A 15,813-nucleotide genomic window follows, 5' to 3' on the forward strand; every position below is an offset into this window, starting at 1 on the left:
CGTGGGGCGAGGAAGAGCCGCTCTCCCTGCCCATGTTCTGCCGCGCTTCGTGCCTCCGGTGCGGTTCTTTGCTGCCTTTGTGTGAGCAGGCCGCGGGTGATGGCTGCTGTTTTGGGCAGGGGGGCTGGCAGCTGCCTGCCGGCCTCCCGCCGTCCCCCGGGGCGCCCAGGGCCCGGAGCAGTGGCGGCGGTGCGGGGCTCGCCCACAGCCCCGTTAGCCGAGGGAGCGCTGACGGCGGCAGCGCCGGGCCGAGGACGGCCCGTGCCCCCCCAGCCGCGGTTACAGCCTGAGGCCGCCGGGCCTGGCCCCGACCCGAGCCTGGCCTGGCCCCAAGCCGGCCTGGGCCTGGCCGGGGGGCGCCGACGCCCCCGAGGGGACGCGCAGGAAGGCGCCGGGCACAGCCCGTCCCCCTCCCGGTGCGGGCTTGGGGGCGGAAGGGGGCACGGTGCGGTGCGGTGCGGTGCGGTGCGGCGGGCAGGGCCCGGCCCGGCCGGGGGAGCGGCGGCCCGGCGCCGCTTGGAGCGGCCTCGCCTTCCCGGCGTGCAGCGCGGCGCCCGTCCCCGCCGGGCCGCCATGTTGTCGGAGTGAAAGGCAGGGGGAGAGGCAGGCGGCGAGCGGCCTGGGGGGGGCCGAGATCCGTCTTCATCCTACCGCTCCGCCCGTGAGTATCGGCACCGGACCGGGCCCCCGCCGCGCCGCGCACCTCAGCGGAGCCGCCGGTGGGGCCATATTGGTGGGGGGGACGGGCGGAGCGGCGCCAGGCCGCCCCGAAGGCGAGCGGCGGCGGGGCGCTGCGCCCGCCTCTCCCGCCCGGCTCCTTGTCGGCGCTCGGGGGCCGGGGCCTGGCCCCTATTGTTACCGGGGACGGGGGGGGGGCGCGGCGGGCCCCCGCCTCCCGTCAGCGGCTCCCCAGCCGCTCGCCGCCGCGCCCCGGTCGGCCGGGAGCGGGGTGTCGTTGTGGGGGGGCCGCGGGCCCATCCCGCCCGGGCGGCGGCGACCCCCGCCCGCGTCCCCCCGGGCCCGGCCCGCCGCGGGGGCCCCCCGGGCTCCCCGTTCTCCCGGGGGGGGCCCGGCCCAGCCCGCCGGGGAGGGCCGAGGCCCCGCTTTGTTGCCGCGGGGGGCCCGGCCCGGCGCTGGCCCGCCTGGGTGGGGGGCTGGGGGGGTTTGTGTTCCCCCCGGCCTTGGGGGGGTCTTCGGTGGGGCTGGGGGGGCCTCGGCGTCCCTGGCCGAGGAGGGGGACGGTGCCTCGCAAATGGGAGGGAAGGAAAATGCAGACAATACTTTTTGATGTGCTGGGTGACCCTGGGGTTTTTGTGTTTGTGTGGTTGTTTTTTTTTTTTTTTCCCCCTTGTTTTTATCTCGTTTTCCCGTAATAACAGCGTTTGGCCCTTTTTAATTGCACGCTTGTAATTTTAAGAGTCTGTCTCTTGCCCCAATGTGAGAAATACTCGAATTATTATTTTTTTTTTTGGTCAGTGTTTAATAACTTTGTTCTGAGCGGAGATTTTATTCGCCAGATCATGAGTAAGGAATTTCCTTTATTAAGAGCGAGGGAGGTGGGGTAAGGGGTAGCGTTTATCTTACGATGTTTTAATGCTGGTTTAAGCAATTTGGTCGGTGATCGACTTACCCGCTTTTGCTGTGTCTCCCCACATTTTCAGGAAAACACAAGGTTTAACGTTAAAAGTTCTTGTAGGCCACACAGCTCTCGAACAATGGCTGTGCTTTAATTTCCAGTCTAACTTTCAAAAAAAAAAAAGAAAAAACACCACCCAACCCAAACTCTCTTCTGGTTCACGATTGAACTTTTGGAAACGTGCATCTTGTGCAAACTTAATTTTTAATCTTGTCTGTTATTTTTAGAGGAATACTGACCAAGAGCAAGGAAGCTCTGAACGCGTAGCTGCGCTCGATGCGGATTAAAGCTGCCTTATTCAGTGTCGTCGCCGCTTAAGCTTAAAACTTGCTTGGAGATGTCTCCGAAGTTTTTGTTGCTTGTGGAACGTCCCATATTCTAAAGTATTTTGCTTGTAATGCTAACATGCAGCAGTTTATTTACGTGCTATGTTTTTATCACAGGCAAAGGAAAATTGTCCTCTTGGACATTGTAGCAGTGTAGAAGCCTTTGTTTGTAAATCTGTAACTCTTCCCAGCACAGGGTTTACCTAGGAAAAGTTGACGATATATTTTTAACTGGGAGTTGGGGAATGAAAAGGGTCCCAGTAGCCATTAGCAGCGGCGAGTCTTGCAGCTGCTGGTTAGCTAATGAATGTGCGTTGTGTAGGTGACTTAACATATTTCTGATGCTCTGTGTGCTTTGAATGACAGGATTCAGCTGTCCGCTACATTTAACACGGCATTTCTATAAAAACACGTCTTGGAACTAAACTTGAACTACCCAGAATGCTCTTTTCCCCTTTGCTCCCTTTCAAAATGTCGCCTTTGCCAAGTTTTTCTCTCGTGTTTGGAGCTGCCTCGTCTGTATCAGACGAAAGAGGAAGCGTCTGGGAGCAGCAGGCACTTGTGTGGATCTTCACAGTACCTTGACTGAGATTTTCTAGAGTCTCAACCCCCCCTGTTTTTATAATAACTCAATTATTAACGATCTGCATGCAAATGAAACCAGAAATGAATTTCTGCTGGTGAACAGAGGGACTTTGCAGCGCGATGCCTTTTGAGGGAGGAAAGTAACGCTGTCGCTGTGCTGACTTCCACTCCCAACTTTGTACCTCCTGGTTATTTCCAACTGGAAACAGGGGCTTGTCACAACATATCAATACTTCAAAGTTTTTGTGGATTCATAGTATCTTCCTATATTTTTTAAAGACTGCCCTGAGATAACTTGTAACCTCTGTTCATAGGGGCTGCTCAGTGTTAATTGTCTGCAATTAATATACACCCCAACTTGGTGATGTGTGAATTTCTTATCAGTAATTACTTAATTATTTTTTCTTATCATGTAGAGGAGTTTTATTACTTCGTTTCGTGTTACTGGAGGATTTTGATAATGATGCTTTATTAAAGGAAAATACCAGTAAATCACGGTATTGTATTGTATTCTGTGAATACAGTGAAGGTTTAGTAATACCAGGCGTTGTCACAATGTTTTTTTTTAAATATTTGGGGAAGGTAGTGATTTCCTGACTTTTTGAAAGACAGAGGAGTTAGTGCTGTTAAATGTTACTGGTATTTAAGTTGTGAAGGTCTTTGAACGTATGAAACACCTTGCAGAGTTGCTTGCTTATGTGGCCATGGAGGCTCTGCGTGTGTGTGTTGACAAATGCATGTTGTAGGTGCAATAAAAAAAATCTTACCACTGCAGTTCTTACAGTAATTTTCTTCTGAATTATTAACACTGTTCTCAATTAGTGGGACAAACCTGAGTACGTTTGATCAAAGACAGGACTCGGATTTTTTTGTTGGGGGGGGGAGGGGTCAACTTTCTCCACTGTTAGAAAATTGTTCTTGGAAGTTGCTTGTAGTAGTTGACCGTTGTTCAAAGCTACTATGATGAGCAGAGAGGAGACAGAGCCACCTTTCAGGCGGTCGGAGCTGCTGGCAGGATCAGGGCCAAGGTTTGCAGCCACCAAGGTACAGGAGTTACGGCATTCTGGTGCTGGGAGTCCGCGAGGGCTCCGTGCCCCCCTGGCCCCGGGTTTGTCCGTAGAACACTCTGTGGGATTTGTGGGGTTGCGTTTAGGTAACTGAAGTCATAAACTAGCAATCTTTTAAAAAAAAAAAAAAATCTGACTATACCATGCCTTTAAAAGCAAATTTGATTTTTGTGTGCGCTCTGCATGGGCTTAGCATTACATAATGGGGTAAAACGCTTTTTCATTCACCTGTAATGTCTTTATTGCTCTCAGGATCAGCTCATAATGTTGTCTTAAAATAACAAACAAACAAACTTACGTGTTTTTGTGCTGCTGGCGTGCTATCAAAATATTTGGGGGGGGATAATAAATGAGTGAGTTGCTGTCAGCCTAGTCTGCCCGTTGTCCTCCTGCAGGCAGATGGTTTTGGGTGTGTGCAAAGCATTTGGGGTATTTTTGGTGTTGGACGGTTTCTGTGACTCGTCCAGCTTTCCCGTGGTGCCGTCGACAGCGGGACTGGCACTGCTGGCTCTGGAAGGTTCTGCCGAGATCCCGGGCACCGCGAGGTTAGCTGCTCTTTTTCCAGGGAATCTTGTACAAAACATGCCGGTGCATTTTACCATCTCATGGGCGAAGCCAGCTTTTGAGTTTGCAGGAAGAGTGCGCATTGTGTTTGGGGCTTAATTAACTATATAAGCAGAAATCCAGTATTTTAAGTTTGCATTTGAAAAAAAAAAAAACCCAAAACCTGTTGCCTTAATGTTTTGCATGACCGAGTGAACACATCGTGATACAGCGGGACTCGTGTATCGATTGAAGATCTGCCTCGTAATTTGTCAGGTGTAAACAAGCGTGGCAGGCGCTGCTGGTGTAATTTGTGTTCCACCGGCCTTTTCGGGGGCTTTTTTCTAGCAATCTTCTGTGGCAGCGCTCCAGTCGGTGTTTTGTCCATCGCATAAATTGGTGTTCCAATTTCAGCGTGATGGGCACCTTACGTGAATCTTGCATATACTGATAACGCTTTGTAGCACAAAATGTACGATTTTTGGCTAGCATGCGTTTTTCTATGATGTTTTAGTTGCTAGGTGGATGGAGCAAATAACTATGTTAAAAGGAGTCAGATTTGGCATTGCGATGATTCCCTGTCAGTCACAAGATGGGTGTGTTATTTAATATGTAAAGCTGAAGCTGTAAGGATTTCATGTTTTCTTTTCCTTCTCTCTTTCTCGCCGTCTCTCCCCCTTCCCCTCACCCCCCGTAGGTGTTGGTGGAATGAGCGTTGCGTGTGTTTTGAAGAGAAAAGCAGTACTCTGGCAGGACTCGTTCAGCCCCCACCTGAAACAGCACGCTCAAGATACAGCTAATCCCAACATGCCTATTGTATTGACATCTGGAACAGGGTCCCAGGCTCAGCAACAGCCAGCTGCAAATCAGGCGCTTGCAGCAGGGACACACTCCAGTCCTGTTCCTGGATCCATAGGAGTAGCAGGCCGCTCCCAGGACGACGCTATGGTGGATTACTTCTTCCAGAGGCAGCATGGTGAGCAGCTTGGGGGAGGAGGAAGTGGTGGAGGCGGCTATAATAACAGCAAACATCGCTGGCCTACTGGGGATAACATTCATGCAGAACATCAGGTAAAGAAACAGTTCAATGTTTCCAAACTCAACACGTGAACGCACCGGGCTTATGATAGATGCTTTTAATGACGCTTTGTAAAGCTTAAGCTGGTTATTGTGCAGTTGGAATGGCAACAGTCGTACTTTTTGTTTTCTCTTTTCAGGATTGCAGTGCCTTGGTAGCTATAAGCTGAAACGTTGCTGCTCTTGAGGGTGTTGAAATCCCAATCCACTCTCTGTGACAGTCAAATGCATGTTGGCAAAATTTATCATTCCTTTTATTGATTTTTCTTTTTTTTTTTTTTTTTGGATGTGTGAACCAGCGTAGCAGTGACTGCTACTGCTTTTCAGATCTGTTGCTGTAGTTAAATAATTCTTATGTAATGGTATTACAAAACTGCCAATCCATGTAGGTTGGGCTTTTACCATTCCCAATATTGAAAAACACAGTTCTGGAAGTTGCTGGTAATGTGTTTTCCTGGGTTTCTTTGCTTGTTTGTTTTGGGGTTTTGGGTTTGGAGGTTTTTTTGGTTCTAATTGGGAGGGGAAGGAGCTATTAATGTACATAGCTGAACTGAGAAGGCAACAGCCTTAAGAATATCATGAAACAGTGCTTTTAGAAACACAGCGAACGTCTTACAGCGACTTAACGTTTCTAAAAGGGTAGTGGGCCAAAGCATGTCTCAGTAGTAGTGTTTACTAGAAGTCTTTTCAGTAGTTGCATTGTCAGATGTGCTGCGAGTTAAATGAGTGCATGACTCACTCTAGCTTTCTGTCTGTGACCTGTAAGTAACTCGTCAAAGGAGATGTGCTTCCCCTTAAGTGTAAGCACATTTTGAAAACGAATGGTTCCCACAAATATTGCCAGAGCAGCAGACACACAGCTTTTGCAATCTTTATGAATATCTCCTGCCTCTAGTTTTTCAAATAAAAGCGAACAAGCCCTTGCTCCTCTGCTGTGCCTCCCCAGGGGATGTGTTGCCATCCGGACCATTTAAAAGCAAACATTGCAGTGAATTTTGCAACCTCACTGAAGTCAGTGTGTACATCAACAAAGAAGTAAACCCAAGTGCCCCGTTAATTTGTTCTGGAAGAAAAATCACATAAAATACTGCAATGTGAACCAAGTAGCTAGAAGAATATTGTAGTTATTCCCTCGTGTGGAAACATAGTATTTAGTTATCACTTTAAAGGAAATAACTGCATTGCAATGAGATGTAATTTTTCTGTTAACTATCCAAGTTTCCAGTCACTAAATGTAAAACTTGTTGCAACAGACGTCGATGGAAGAGATCTTAATGCGCCTTAAGTTTTGTAAGAAACAGTAAGCAAAAATTAATAACTGAAAGGCAGCAACTTTTAGGTTTTTTCAAATAAAAACTGTCACGCAGTCTGGTGTGGAGATGTTTGGGCAGGGACTGCTTTTGCTTGAATGTTTTGTGGAAAGATGACTTCATGAATTAAAATGAACGTCATAAAATTCTCAATCCTCTTTTCCCCCAACTCGCACTTTCGTCTTCCTTTCTCTGAAAATCCCTAAAAGCAAAGACGACAAAACTCTCTGGAGATGGGGGGGCGGGGACAGGACACCCAAACCTTGCACTCATTAAAAATTGCGCTGGTATTTGAACTTTTTTTACCGCATTCTTTAATAACTAGAAGACTTAAACTTTCACTCAAACAAAAGAATCCTACCTGTTACAGCGACTTGCCCTGATGTCAGTAGATGTGTTGCTCTTCCTCAGCTTGATTTTCTTCAGTTACTTCTTGAATGAAATGATACTAACAAATGTATCACTTAATGAAAGAAAAACTCATTAGCTTATGCTGGTTTAAATGAACTTTTGAAAAATAATGCATGTATTCTTTGGAGGCAGAACACTTCTGAGAAGGTTGTATGGACAAAATATACCTGCAGGATTAAGCTCACAAGGTTCTGTGTGATGCTTTCTCTGTTTTCCCCCCCATGTGTTCTGTGATCTGAAGCTCAAGCAATACCCACTATAATATAATTAACGTTGGGGCCTTATCTGTTCTACTTCCTGGTGGTTTTTACATTGGCTGTAATGTATTTGTCACATAGTCCTGGTGTTTTGCATTCAGTATGTATCTTTAAACCAATCTTTGCGTTTAATTTCTTCCAAGTCAACTCTGTGATGGGGCAGTAGCCCTTTTCTCGTGTGTCTTACTTGATACCATATACTCCAGTGATTGCTGGGCAGTTTTATCTGTGTGTTTATTGCTTCAGCCTTTCTTGAGTGCCTCTTTTTCCATGGTTCTCTGCTTGCCTCGGGGGTTTTACTCACGGGAGGCAGAATGCAAGATATATGTAATCCTAATACTGCCGTTCCTTTTGACTTTTTGGCCGCCTCTGCATCTGCTTCTTAAATTATAAATTCCTTGGAGGAAGAACTAGTCTTATGCATGCAAAATGATTTAATTCAGTTTGGGCTTAGCTGGAGTAGAATTGAATTTGTCCTGCAAGAATGGAAGTGGAAGGAAGTGCTGGGACATGCAGAGAGGTGGGGAATCATTATGGATGTCTGCTAAGCCTCAATTTCTTATGGATACACTTATATTACTGTACTTTTGCTTTTAGACTTTCAAAGATAATGCAGTGAGGGCCATTGCCTTGTTGCCTTGAAGACTGGTTAGGAAACTCAGTAGCTAGAAGATAATGGAAAGTCAGAAAAAATAATTATAGGGTAATATAGGTTAATGTCTGCCTAGGGCTTGGGAGGTCATAATTAAAGGTAGAGGGATTTTTTTTAATTGTTGAATCCCAGTTTCTTCTTTGTTACATGTGCAGACAGACATCTATCTCTGTCTGTTGGTGATAATACGCCAGTGATTTTTACCAAATGATAGCATTTCATCATGTGTTATTAAACAGCTATGAGTGTTGTGAGTCAGAACTTATTTACGGTATCCTTGCTTTTCATTTTTTATTGTGCTGGCTGTTTGTCCTTGTCATTTGTTCGTACTTTGACTAGCAGCTCTGAGAATTGAGCTGTGAATGGCTTTAGTAGGGATGACTTAAGAAAAAGTTTCTCTGCTCCCAAGGACATAGATAGTGTCCTCTTGTTGGAAACAGCAGGAAAATGCTGGTTCTTTTGTATTTTACCTAGAAACTTTCTTTTCCCTTTGCATTTTTCCCTTCCCCTCCAGAAGCCGGGGGGGAGGGGCAAGTTTTTATATAAAATTAAGCAATTAAAGATGCTACTGTCATTTTACATACTTAGGTATCAAAGATAAACCATTCACACGAATAGCAGATATTCTAAATTCCTCTTTGTTCTTGCAGACACTGAAGTAATGGGACTTTTTTTTCTAGATTGGAATCTCTGAACTCCTAAGCAAACTTCCAGCTGTCTGCAGCTATGAGTACTTGATCACCAAACTTCACACGGAGGACGCTTCCATCAGCCAGGTCTTGACTGCAAAACGTAGTCTTCCCTTTTTATCGACAAAAAGCAGCAAGATGAGGTTGAGTGTCAGTGTCCACCAGTAATTCTGAGATTCAAACTGAAGAGGTTTAGGCTGTCGTTCATCTACGATGCCCGATTACTCTTCAGGCTGTTTGGGCAGACAGTTACGCTAGCTGCACTGGGGTGTTTGTGTGTTGTTTATCCTGGAAAAAAATGGGTAGAGATCAGAACTTGATGTAGGTGAGTGAAGAGGTACAAGATGACTCCTGATGAGTAATGGCCTAGGCTGGGTTTGTCTTGGTTATGAAAGGTTGCATATCTCATTACAAATCCAAACAGCCATCTACCGCTCCTGAGTGGAATGAAAAGATGGTCAACATATTCAGCTGGGACGAGTTATCAACATTGAGCAGGTTTTTTAGGAAAATTGGCTGGGTTTTCTTGGATGGGGTCTCCTGCGACTTGTGCACGCGTGTATGTTCTCGCACTGGAGCGAAGAGAGAGTTTCTTTGGTGGTGGTCCCTTCTGAATTACAGTGAATGGATATACTTAGACTGTCTGAATTGCAGTTAGGGTAGTATGGGAGTTGCTTAGTAGAAGCAAATGATTTTAGGCATTTGCTTTCTTTGAGAGCATGTTTAATTAATAATATGAGACAATAGAACTCTGCAGGGATCGTCTTGTTGAATGTGGGGAATTTTTCACATATAGTTGGTGAAGAATAGCGAGAGCAACAGGGCTGGGACTGGATTTTATGCTCCGTTTTGCCTTTTGGCAATGTGACCATGCAACTTCTTAACTGGGAACTTGAATTCAAGTGGAGACAGAAGGTAATTCTCCTGGCACCTGCCCTTCTAGAGCACAGCTACTCAAACTGTGCTGCTTGCTGCTGGGAAAGTGTCTGGATTTGGTGTTGTTTGACAGTGTTTGGTGCCTGTTGGTAGGCACCATGACCAGAGTTTGCCTTAAAGTTGTGGCAAGGTCCTCTAAAAAGATCCTGGAAGCTGAGGAAGCAGAAGCCCTAGTGTTTGTTCTTCCAAAGTGAAATCCCGTTTAAGTGACAGTTAACTCTTCAGGACAGAGATTTCCTCATCTGCCTGTGGAAAGTGCATGAAGGCCACTGTGGTCCAAATAATCTGGCTTGTTGTCTGGGCGAGAGTTGAAGGCTTGGAGCGAGTCCTTAATCACGTACACCACGTGATAGAAGGTGTGCCTCTGTTCTCGAAGAACGTTTTCTGAGGTATGTTTCATTAAATCTGTTGAATTTTCATGGCTGCTTCCTTGTATGACCGTGAACTGGTTAGGGCTCTTCTTACGTTGACACTGAGATGGCTGGGCTAACTTGATACCCAGATAATTTAGAACGTAATAACTTGCTGAAATGAAATGTCTAGTTTGGCTGATTTGTTTTGCAGAGATTTCTCTATAGTGAAGGGGTATCCTGGGGGAGGGGAATCGGAACATTTGATTTGGTTTTCTGCTTTACGTTGCCCTTTGAAAATTCCTCCTGAGACAGAAGGAGCATGAGTGGATTGGCTAAGTCAGATATTTAAGGTCGGGTATTGGAAAATCCTTCTCCTGTATAGGGGAGAAGAAACACCCTGAAATCTTCAGAAAGGCAGTTTAAGAGTCTCCTTCCTTTGAACCTGTAGGTTTTACTGTCCCTGACAGGCAGTTGCAAGATATCTGGCCCTAGTTGGGATTGCACAAGCGACCTGGTGTGCCGGCTTTGGGATTTCTCTGTGGTATATCATCTTTGTAGTCTGCTTCCTTGCTGTGGTGGTTGCTCAGGAAGAGCAAAGATATTTTCACGCTACTGAATTTGCAAATTTCAATGCTTCAAGACGACTTCAAGTTTTTCAGTTAATACATTGCACCCAAGTGTGTTTTGAATAGAGCTTTATTGGAGTATAGCTTCTGCTTGTTTTCTTCCTCCCCTCTCTCCATCTTTGCTTTTCCCCTTATCAGCTCTTTTGTGGTTTGCTGAGTTGGTGTGACCTATCTGTGCTTCTGCAGAACAGGTTGTGATACTCGTAGCATTTTTGTAAACGGGTGAAGCTTTGCATAAGATACGAGCCATATAATCCATCCACAGTAGCCTCTTCCTCGCAAACTGCCACAATTAATTTCGACTGCTGATCGGAAATCTCCTTAACAAAGAGCATTGAATCTAGCGTTGCCTGTGTCCGAAAACTTGCTTATAGGTGTGTGCTGAGACAATTTTAAAGCTGTCTTCTCTGAGTGATGATCTTGCGGGTCTGCGACGAACAAACTTGCCTTTGTGCGCGGACATCATGTGATGCTGCGCTCCCTCCCGACAAGCGATCTCCTCTCAGATATCGTGTTACTCCTCTTCCTTTGTTAAGGGTAACTTTTGTTCTAGGGCAGTTGTTTCTATTGGGAGCATCTGGCCCTGTTACTTACCTTGTACCGAAGCCGCGCTTCAGACCTTGATTCTGCACTGGGCTGAAACTCGACTGTTATTAAACCCTCAAATTAGTCCTTCGCCCTGCTGCCAGCGGTCGCTGTGGCATGGGGCCACTCACATCTGTTTCTGACAGAAGTACTGAGCTTGGCACTGGAATGAGACATTGCTGCGTCCCTTCTTTACACCTTTTTCCCTCTGAATTTAAACCTCGGAAGGTCAGAGTAGGGGTGGGAGTGAAAGGAAAAGCCTTCCCAAGGGTCAAACGAGCCAGATCTTGGTGTAGCCCTGAGTGCTTGCACAAAAACATTGATCCGCACACGCATCTGGGAAGCCGAAGGCGATGTTCCCAAGATATTGCCAGCTCCAGTTGTGCAAAATTAAGGTTGCTTCTTCTGTAATCCAATATTTTGGAAGTTTGCGCCCCAGCAATATGCACCCAAGACATCGCAGAGTAACCTAAATTCTACGTTAAGGAAACGCTTCCCTCGGTGAATAAAATCTGAGGAAAAACGTAATTAGCTAACTAAGCCGAGCCATTCTGAAAGGCTGCCTTTCTTGCATTTATTTCTGTACCCTGAATCATTAATCGTCTTGGCTAAACGCCATGTAAAGCATTAGCCAATCTGCAATCTCAATAGCTTTTTGCTTTGAATGCTAATGGTAGTAGCAATTCTAATGATGAATCCTTTACTACAAAAATAGTAGTTAAACCACCTAATCCTGTCTAATACTTGTGACTTCACATTCTTCCTTTACCGACTATTGTTATAGTGGAGGACTAAAAATAGTGCTGTAATCAGTTGATGGAACAACATATTTTAACCCTGGATCTAGTCGTTAGTGGTAAGCCTGTTGTTGACAGTGCGCCGTGCTTTTCTTATTGTCAGCTGGTAAATACTTTTTTTTTCCTCTCCTAGATACTATATGTGTGTGTATGTATGCGCTCAGAGTAGCTATTTTTTAAATAACGTGCTATGTGAGCTGTTCGAACGAGACAAATGCGGGCGGTCTCCCACAGCTGAGTAGGAGGCATTTGTTTCCATCTGAAATTTGTAAACCTTTGGTTAATTTAAAAAGCTTTAACAACTTGTGAGTATATAAATCAAGTGGTACAAAGTATTTAAGCTGTTCAACCAGCCATATTTTTTTTTTTCCCCTCCTCGCCATTCTAAGGATGTTCTGTTCAGGCAGCAGCTTGACTATTTTTGATATTTCTTGTTCTTACTGCCTCAATCCTGGTGTTCTTGCAGTAATGTTGACTTTTGGGGGGGGAATGTTTTACTAGAAAATAGAGGTTTGGTTTTGTTGTTTTTTCCTATTACAAATTGAACAAGACTTAAAATGTGGAGGCCTAATGGATGGAAACTTTACATGACACTTGCCTTTTTGTACTTGCAGAGTGCACGTGAACTAAAAAGAAATAAATATCCAAGTAATATAATCCCACTTTTGAGGTGCTCTAGGTAAGCACCCGGAACGTACCTGTGCAAACAGGGAGAACTTGGTATCTCTCATCCCTTGTCTTCTCGCAGAAACAAACAAATGCTATTTATCTTAGATCAAAAAGTTACCATTTCTCAGCTCCTATCCTGACAAGTAGAACAGTAACAATGATTTCTCGCGTTACTCTGCAGGGGCAGAAAAGCAAAACAAGCGGTCTCATGGCAAGGTGGTCCCATCGAGCTTATGCAGAGCTTAAACTGGGGGGACTCCCCCAGGCTGGCCGGGAGCCCAGCCAGCATCAGCAGAGGCTGAAGAAGGAGCCCTGCCCAGGGATTTGTGGTCCCAGCACCCGGCCCTTGCCCCTGCTTTTGTTTGCCAGGATGGCAGATAAGTTTAGGGTGCTTCGCCCAGAATTCCTTATGGTAGTGTCTGTGGGATACCCTGGAGTTGGTTTGCTTGGCTGGCAGGACTGAATGCTGCAGTCGGCCCTGTAATTTACTGTAGATCAAAGAAATTTTGAAAGCGGCCATTTACATGTTCCAACGTAATGAAACCCTGCCTTTGCAGGGCCCGTTCTGCCTCGGTTTTAGCAGATGCTGTCCTGGGGCTTTTGCCTCCCGGTCAGAAGTAGAATTGGGGGAGAGGCGTAGTGGGAGAATCAGTGCTGTAACCTAAGGGAGGGACAGCTGGGGGCAAGGTGGGTCCTGGCGTAAGAAAGTGCTGGGGAGGGAGAAAGGCGGCCTTTGAAATGGGGCTGCGTGGGGAGCGGCGTCGGGGAGAGGGGCAATGGGGAAACTGGAGAGCTGAGGCTTCCAGAAGCGGCCTTCTGGTTTGCTTCGGTTACCCTGTTTAACATAATTGGCTTAATAGAAACAGATAGTTTAAACCATCTTCAATCGCTGCAACCGCTGATAAATGCAGATATTTGATCCGTTTAACGTTGTCCAACATCAAAAAATAAAATAAATATCATAAACCCTCAGGCTTCATGGTGCACTTTTTTAGAGACAATTTTTTTCAGATCATCAGCTAGAGTATTTCTCAGCTGGTTATTTCTCAGCTTCTTTTTCTCCAAAGGAATTTCTAGTTTATTTGCCTGTTTTTTCCCCTGTACGTTTGGCTCTTTTTCTTTGTTTAATTCTGTCTGTCCTGTCTCTTACTGGGAAACATCACTCGCATAAGGAGGAAGAAAAAATCCTTTGTGATTAAGAGTGAAATTTAGCCTTTGATAGTTTTGCTGTGTCTGTCTAGGTGAATATAAATTCTACATAAATGAGGATTCCTTAATATATAAGGGTAGTGTACAATCCCCTGAGATACCTGCAGACCATGAAATGTGGTACAGTATTACACGTCGAATTTACACGTAAAGGTCATATTAGCAACCATATTTGCTTAATATAAGGTGGAGTATTAACACTGATTATTGACATTAATATTTACTTAAAGTTACAATTCAGCTACTTTGCTGGTAGCTATCGGTTTGGGAAAAAACCCTTGGATTATTCTAGAATAAAAAAATAAAGTACTGGGAAACCAGAAGGTAAATATACTGTTGCTCTCATGTTAATTTGTTAGGTCCTTCAAATCCCTGTTTAGGAATCGTAAGGACAGTTCGGGGGCCTGGTTCCTGTGAATTGAACCGACTGCAGAATTCCTTTTGACAAGTGCCATTTAGCCCTGTGGGCCTTGTTGTTTGCTGGGTTAAAATTAACGCGAGGTTTCAGTACCAGCAGTGCAGCGTGTCCTGTCGGGTGCTTGGCTTGATTCCTTCTTTCGGTGGGCATGCTGGTGCTTGTGCAGGTTGTCCTGCTCGTCTGCTGCTGCGTTGCAGCTTTTCGGCCCTGGGGACGTCGGACCCTGGGTTGGGGTGGCTTGTTAGCGGTGTGACAGGAGAGGGCTGGCCCTGGGCTCTGCCTCTGAGTTGCTCCCTCTGCTCTCGCCCCTCTCTCGTGGGCGATTCAGAGTCTTTGATGCCGGGGATGATGGCCTGAGTCTGCTTTGCTCTTCCATATGAAAAAACTTCCCAAACTTTTAAATACTTGGCTCTGTCTGTGACAGCATGTGTTTCTGGGGGGGTTCAGAGGCAGGGAAAATTGTCTTGCCTGGGTTCCTGGTGTGGTAGGTGAGCAGCAGGTCCAGTACCAAACAATACCAGCACGTAGAACATCTTTAGCTGCTGGAATATTGCTTTCTCTATTTCTGGTGTAGCTATATAAATTCAAAAGTGTTCCAGATGTGGACAAGGACTAGTGTCTGTGTAGCTTTGGGACCAGGAAAGCATTTACTTCTGAGTTGCTGCAATTGAGTTTTGCAGTGGTGAGGTCCTCGAATCTTATTTAAAAAAAAAAAAAGTAATTGTCCCGTGTAAGATGGCTACCTGACAGAAATTAGCTGTGTGCTGCTTGAGGGGTTGGAAAATCTACAGTGAATACGTTCGATGCAGGGCTGCCGAGAAGCTCTTCTGCTGCATGGGTGGTTGAGTTTTGAAAGTGGCCACTGACCTCGGGGGAGATTGGTCTGCGCTGTTGCAGTCTGCAGCAGGCGAGGGCAGAGAGCATTCTGTCTTTTGTCTTGTCCTCTCTAAAATAGGTGGTGGGTACCTGCTGTTGAAACGTGGAAAGGCCTCTGTGGCCTCAGCGTGTCTGAGGCCGAGGGTTTTTATTCAGGAGACTGAAAATAAGATTTGGAGGTCTGACCTAGAGTGACTGTGTAATGAGTAAAACAGCCATCGGTCGCTTTGTCGCCTGTTTTTCAGAGCAAAGGTGAAAATTGGTTAAGAGGCCTTTTGAGAGGCTGCATTGACTTCAGCCTCGGCGAGGCGAAGCAAGCCGGTGGGTTTGCTCCAGCTCTCGGTGTGGCTCGTAGCGAGCGCGCCGGGCGAGTCCGCCCTGGGGCACGCGCTTCCGCCGTGCCGGCAGGAAATTATTTATGAGCCAGTAAGTGGCTATAAGGTGGAGCGTGTTATAGTGACACACATCTGTATATTAGCGTGCATGGAAATTACTCTTCTTGAACGAGATTCTCATTAATTTGGGTGAGACGTACGTAATTCCTGAGCGCGTACGCAGCGTTTAATGTGAAGGGGGGGAATGTTCTTGTGCAGCGATATCGCTTTGTAACTCTCGTTCAGTAGCAGCGATGCTGATGCACGGAGCCTTAATTTTGTTAAGCAGGCTTCAAAAGCAAGCTTGCTGGTTTTCTGCATTGTCAGAAAGAACAAGTACTTGACAAGAAGGTAGGGAGGCCTGTTCTCGGTCGTTGGCGAGGACGCACGCTTTGTGTTTTTGCTTTGCAGAGGCGG

At 46.2% G+C, this 15,813-nt stretch overlaps 1 protein-coding gene across 20 annotated transcripts in view; it reads left to right on the top strand.

The window, feature by feature from the left end:
• Nucleotides 1–484: 484 nt before the first annotated feature.
• PUM1 (pumilio RNA binding family member 1) overlaps nt 485–15,813 on the top strand; it is a 78,455-nt gene continuing 63,126 nt past the window's right edge. For 4 of the 20 annotated variants that reach the window (XM_087761164.1, XM_087761157.1, XM_087761165.1 and 1 more), the window contains exons 1-2: nt 492–661; nt 4,855–5,228. In XM_087761164.1, the coding sequence (XP_087617290.1) occupies nt 4,866–5,228 (363 nt within the window). In that variant the 5' untranslated portion in view covers nt 492–661; nt 4,855–4,865. Of the gene's footprint in view, nt 662–4,854; nt 5,229–5,374; nt 5,462–15,813 lie in introns of those variants that run through there. The other 16 variants (XM_087761168.1, XM_087761175.1, XM_087761169.1 and 13 more) reach the window with 8 other exon arrangements.

This window comes from Nipponia nippon, unplaced genomic scaffold (assembly GCF_047370975.1).
Source record: "Nipponia nippon isolate SJK-2023a ecotype South Korea unplaced genomic scaffold, ASM4737097v1 scaffold_23, whole genome shotgun sequence".
NCBI lineage: Eukaryota > Metazoa > Chordata > Aves > Pelecaniformes > Threskiornithidae > Nipponia > Nipponia nippon.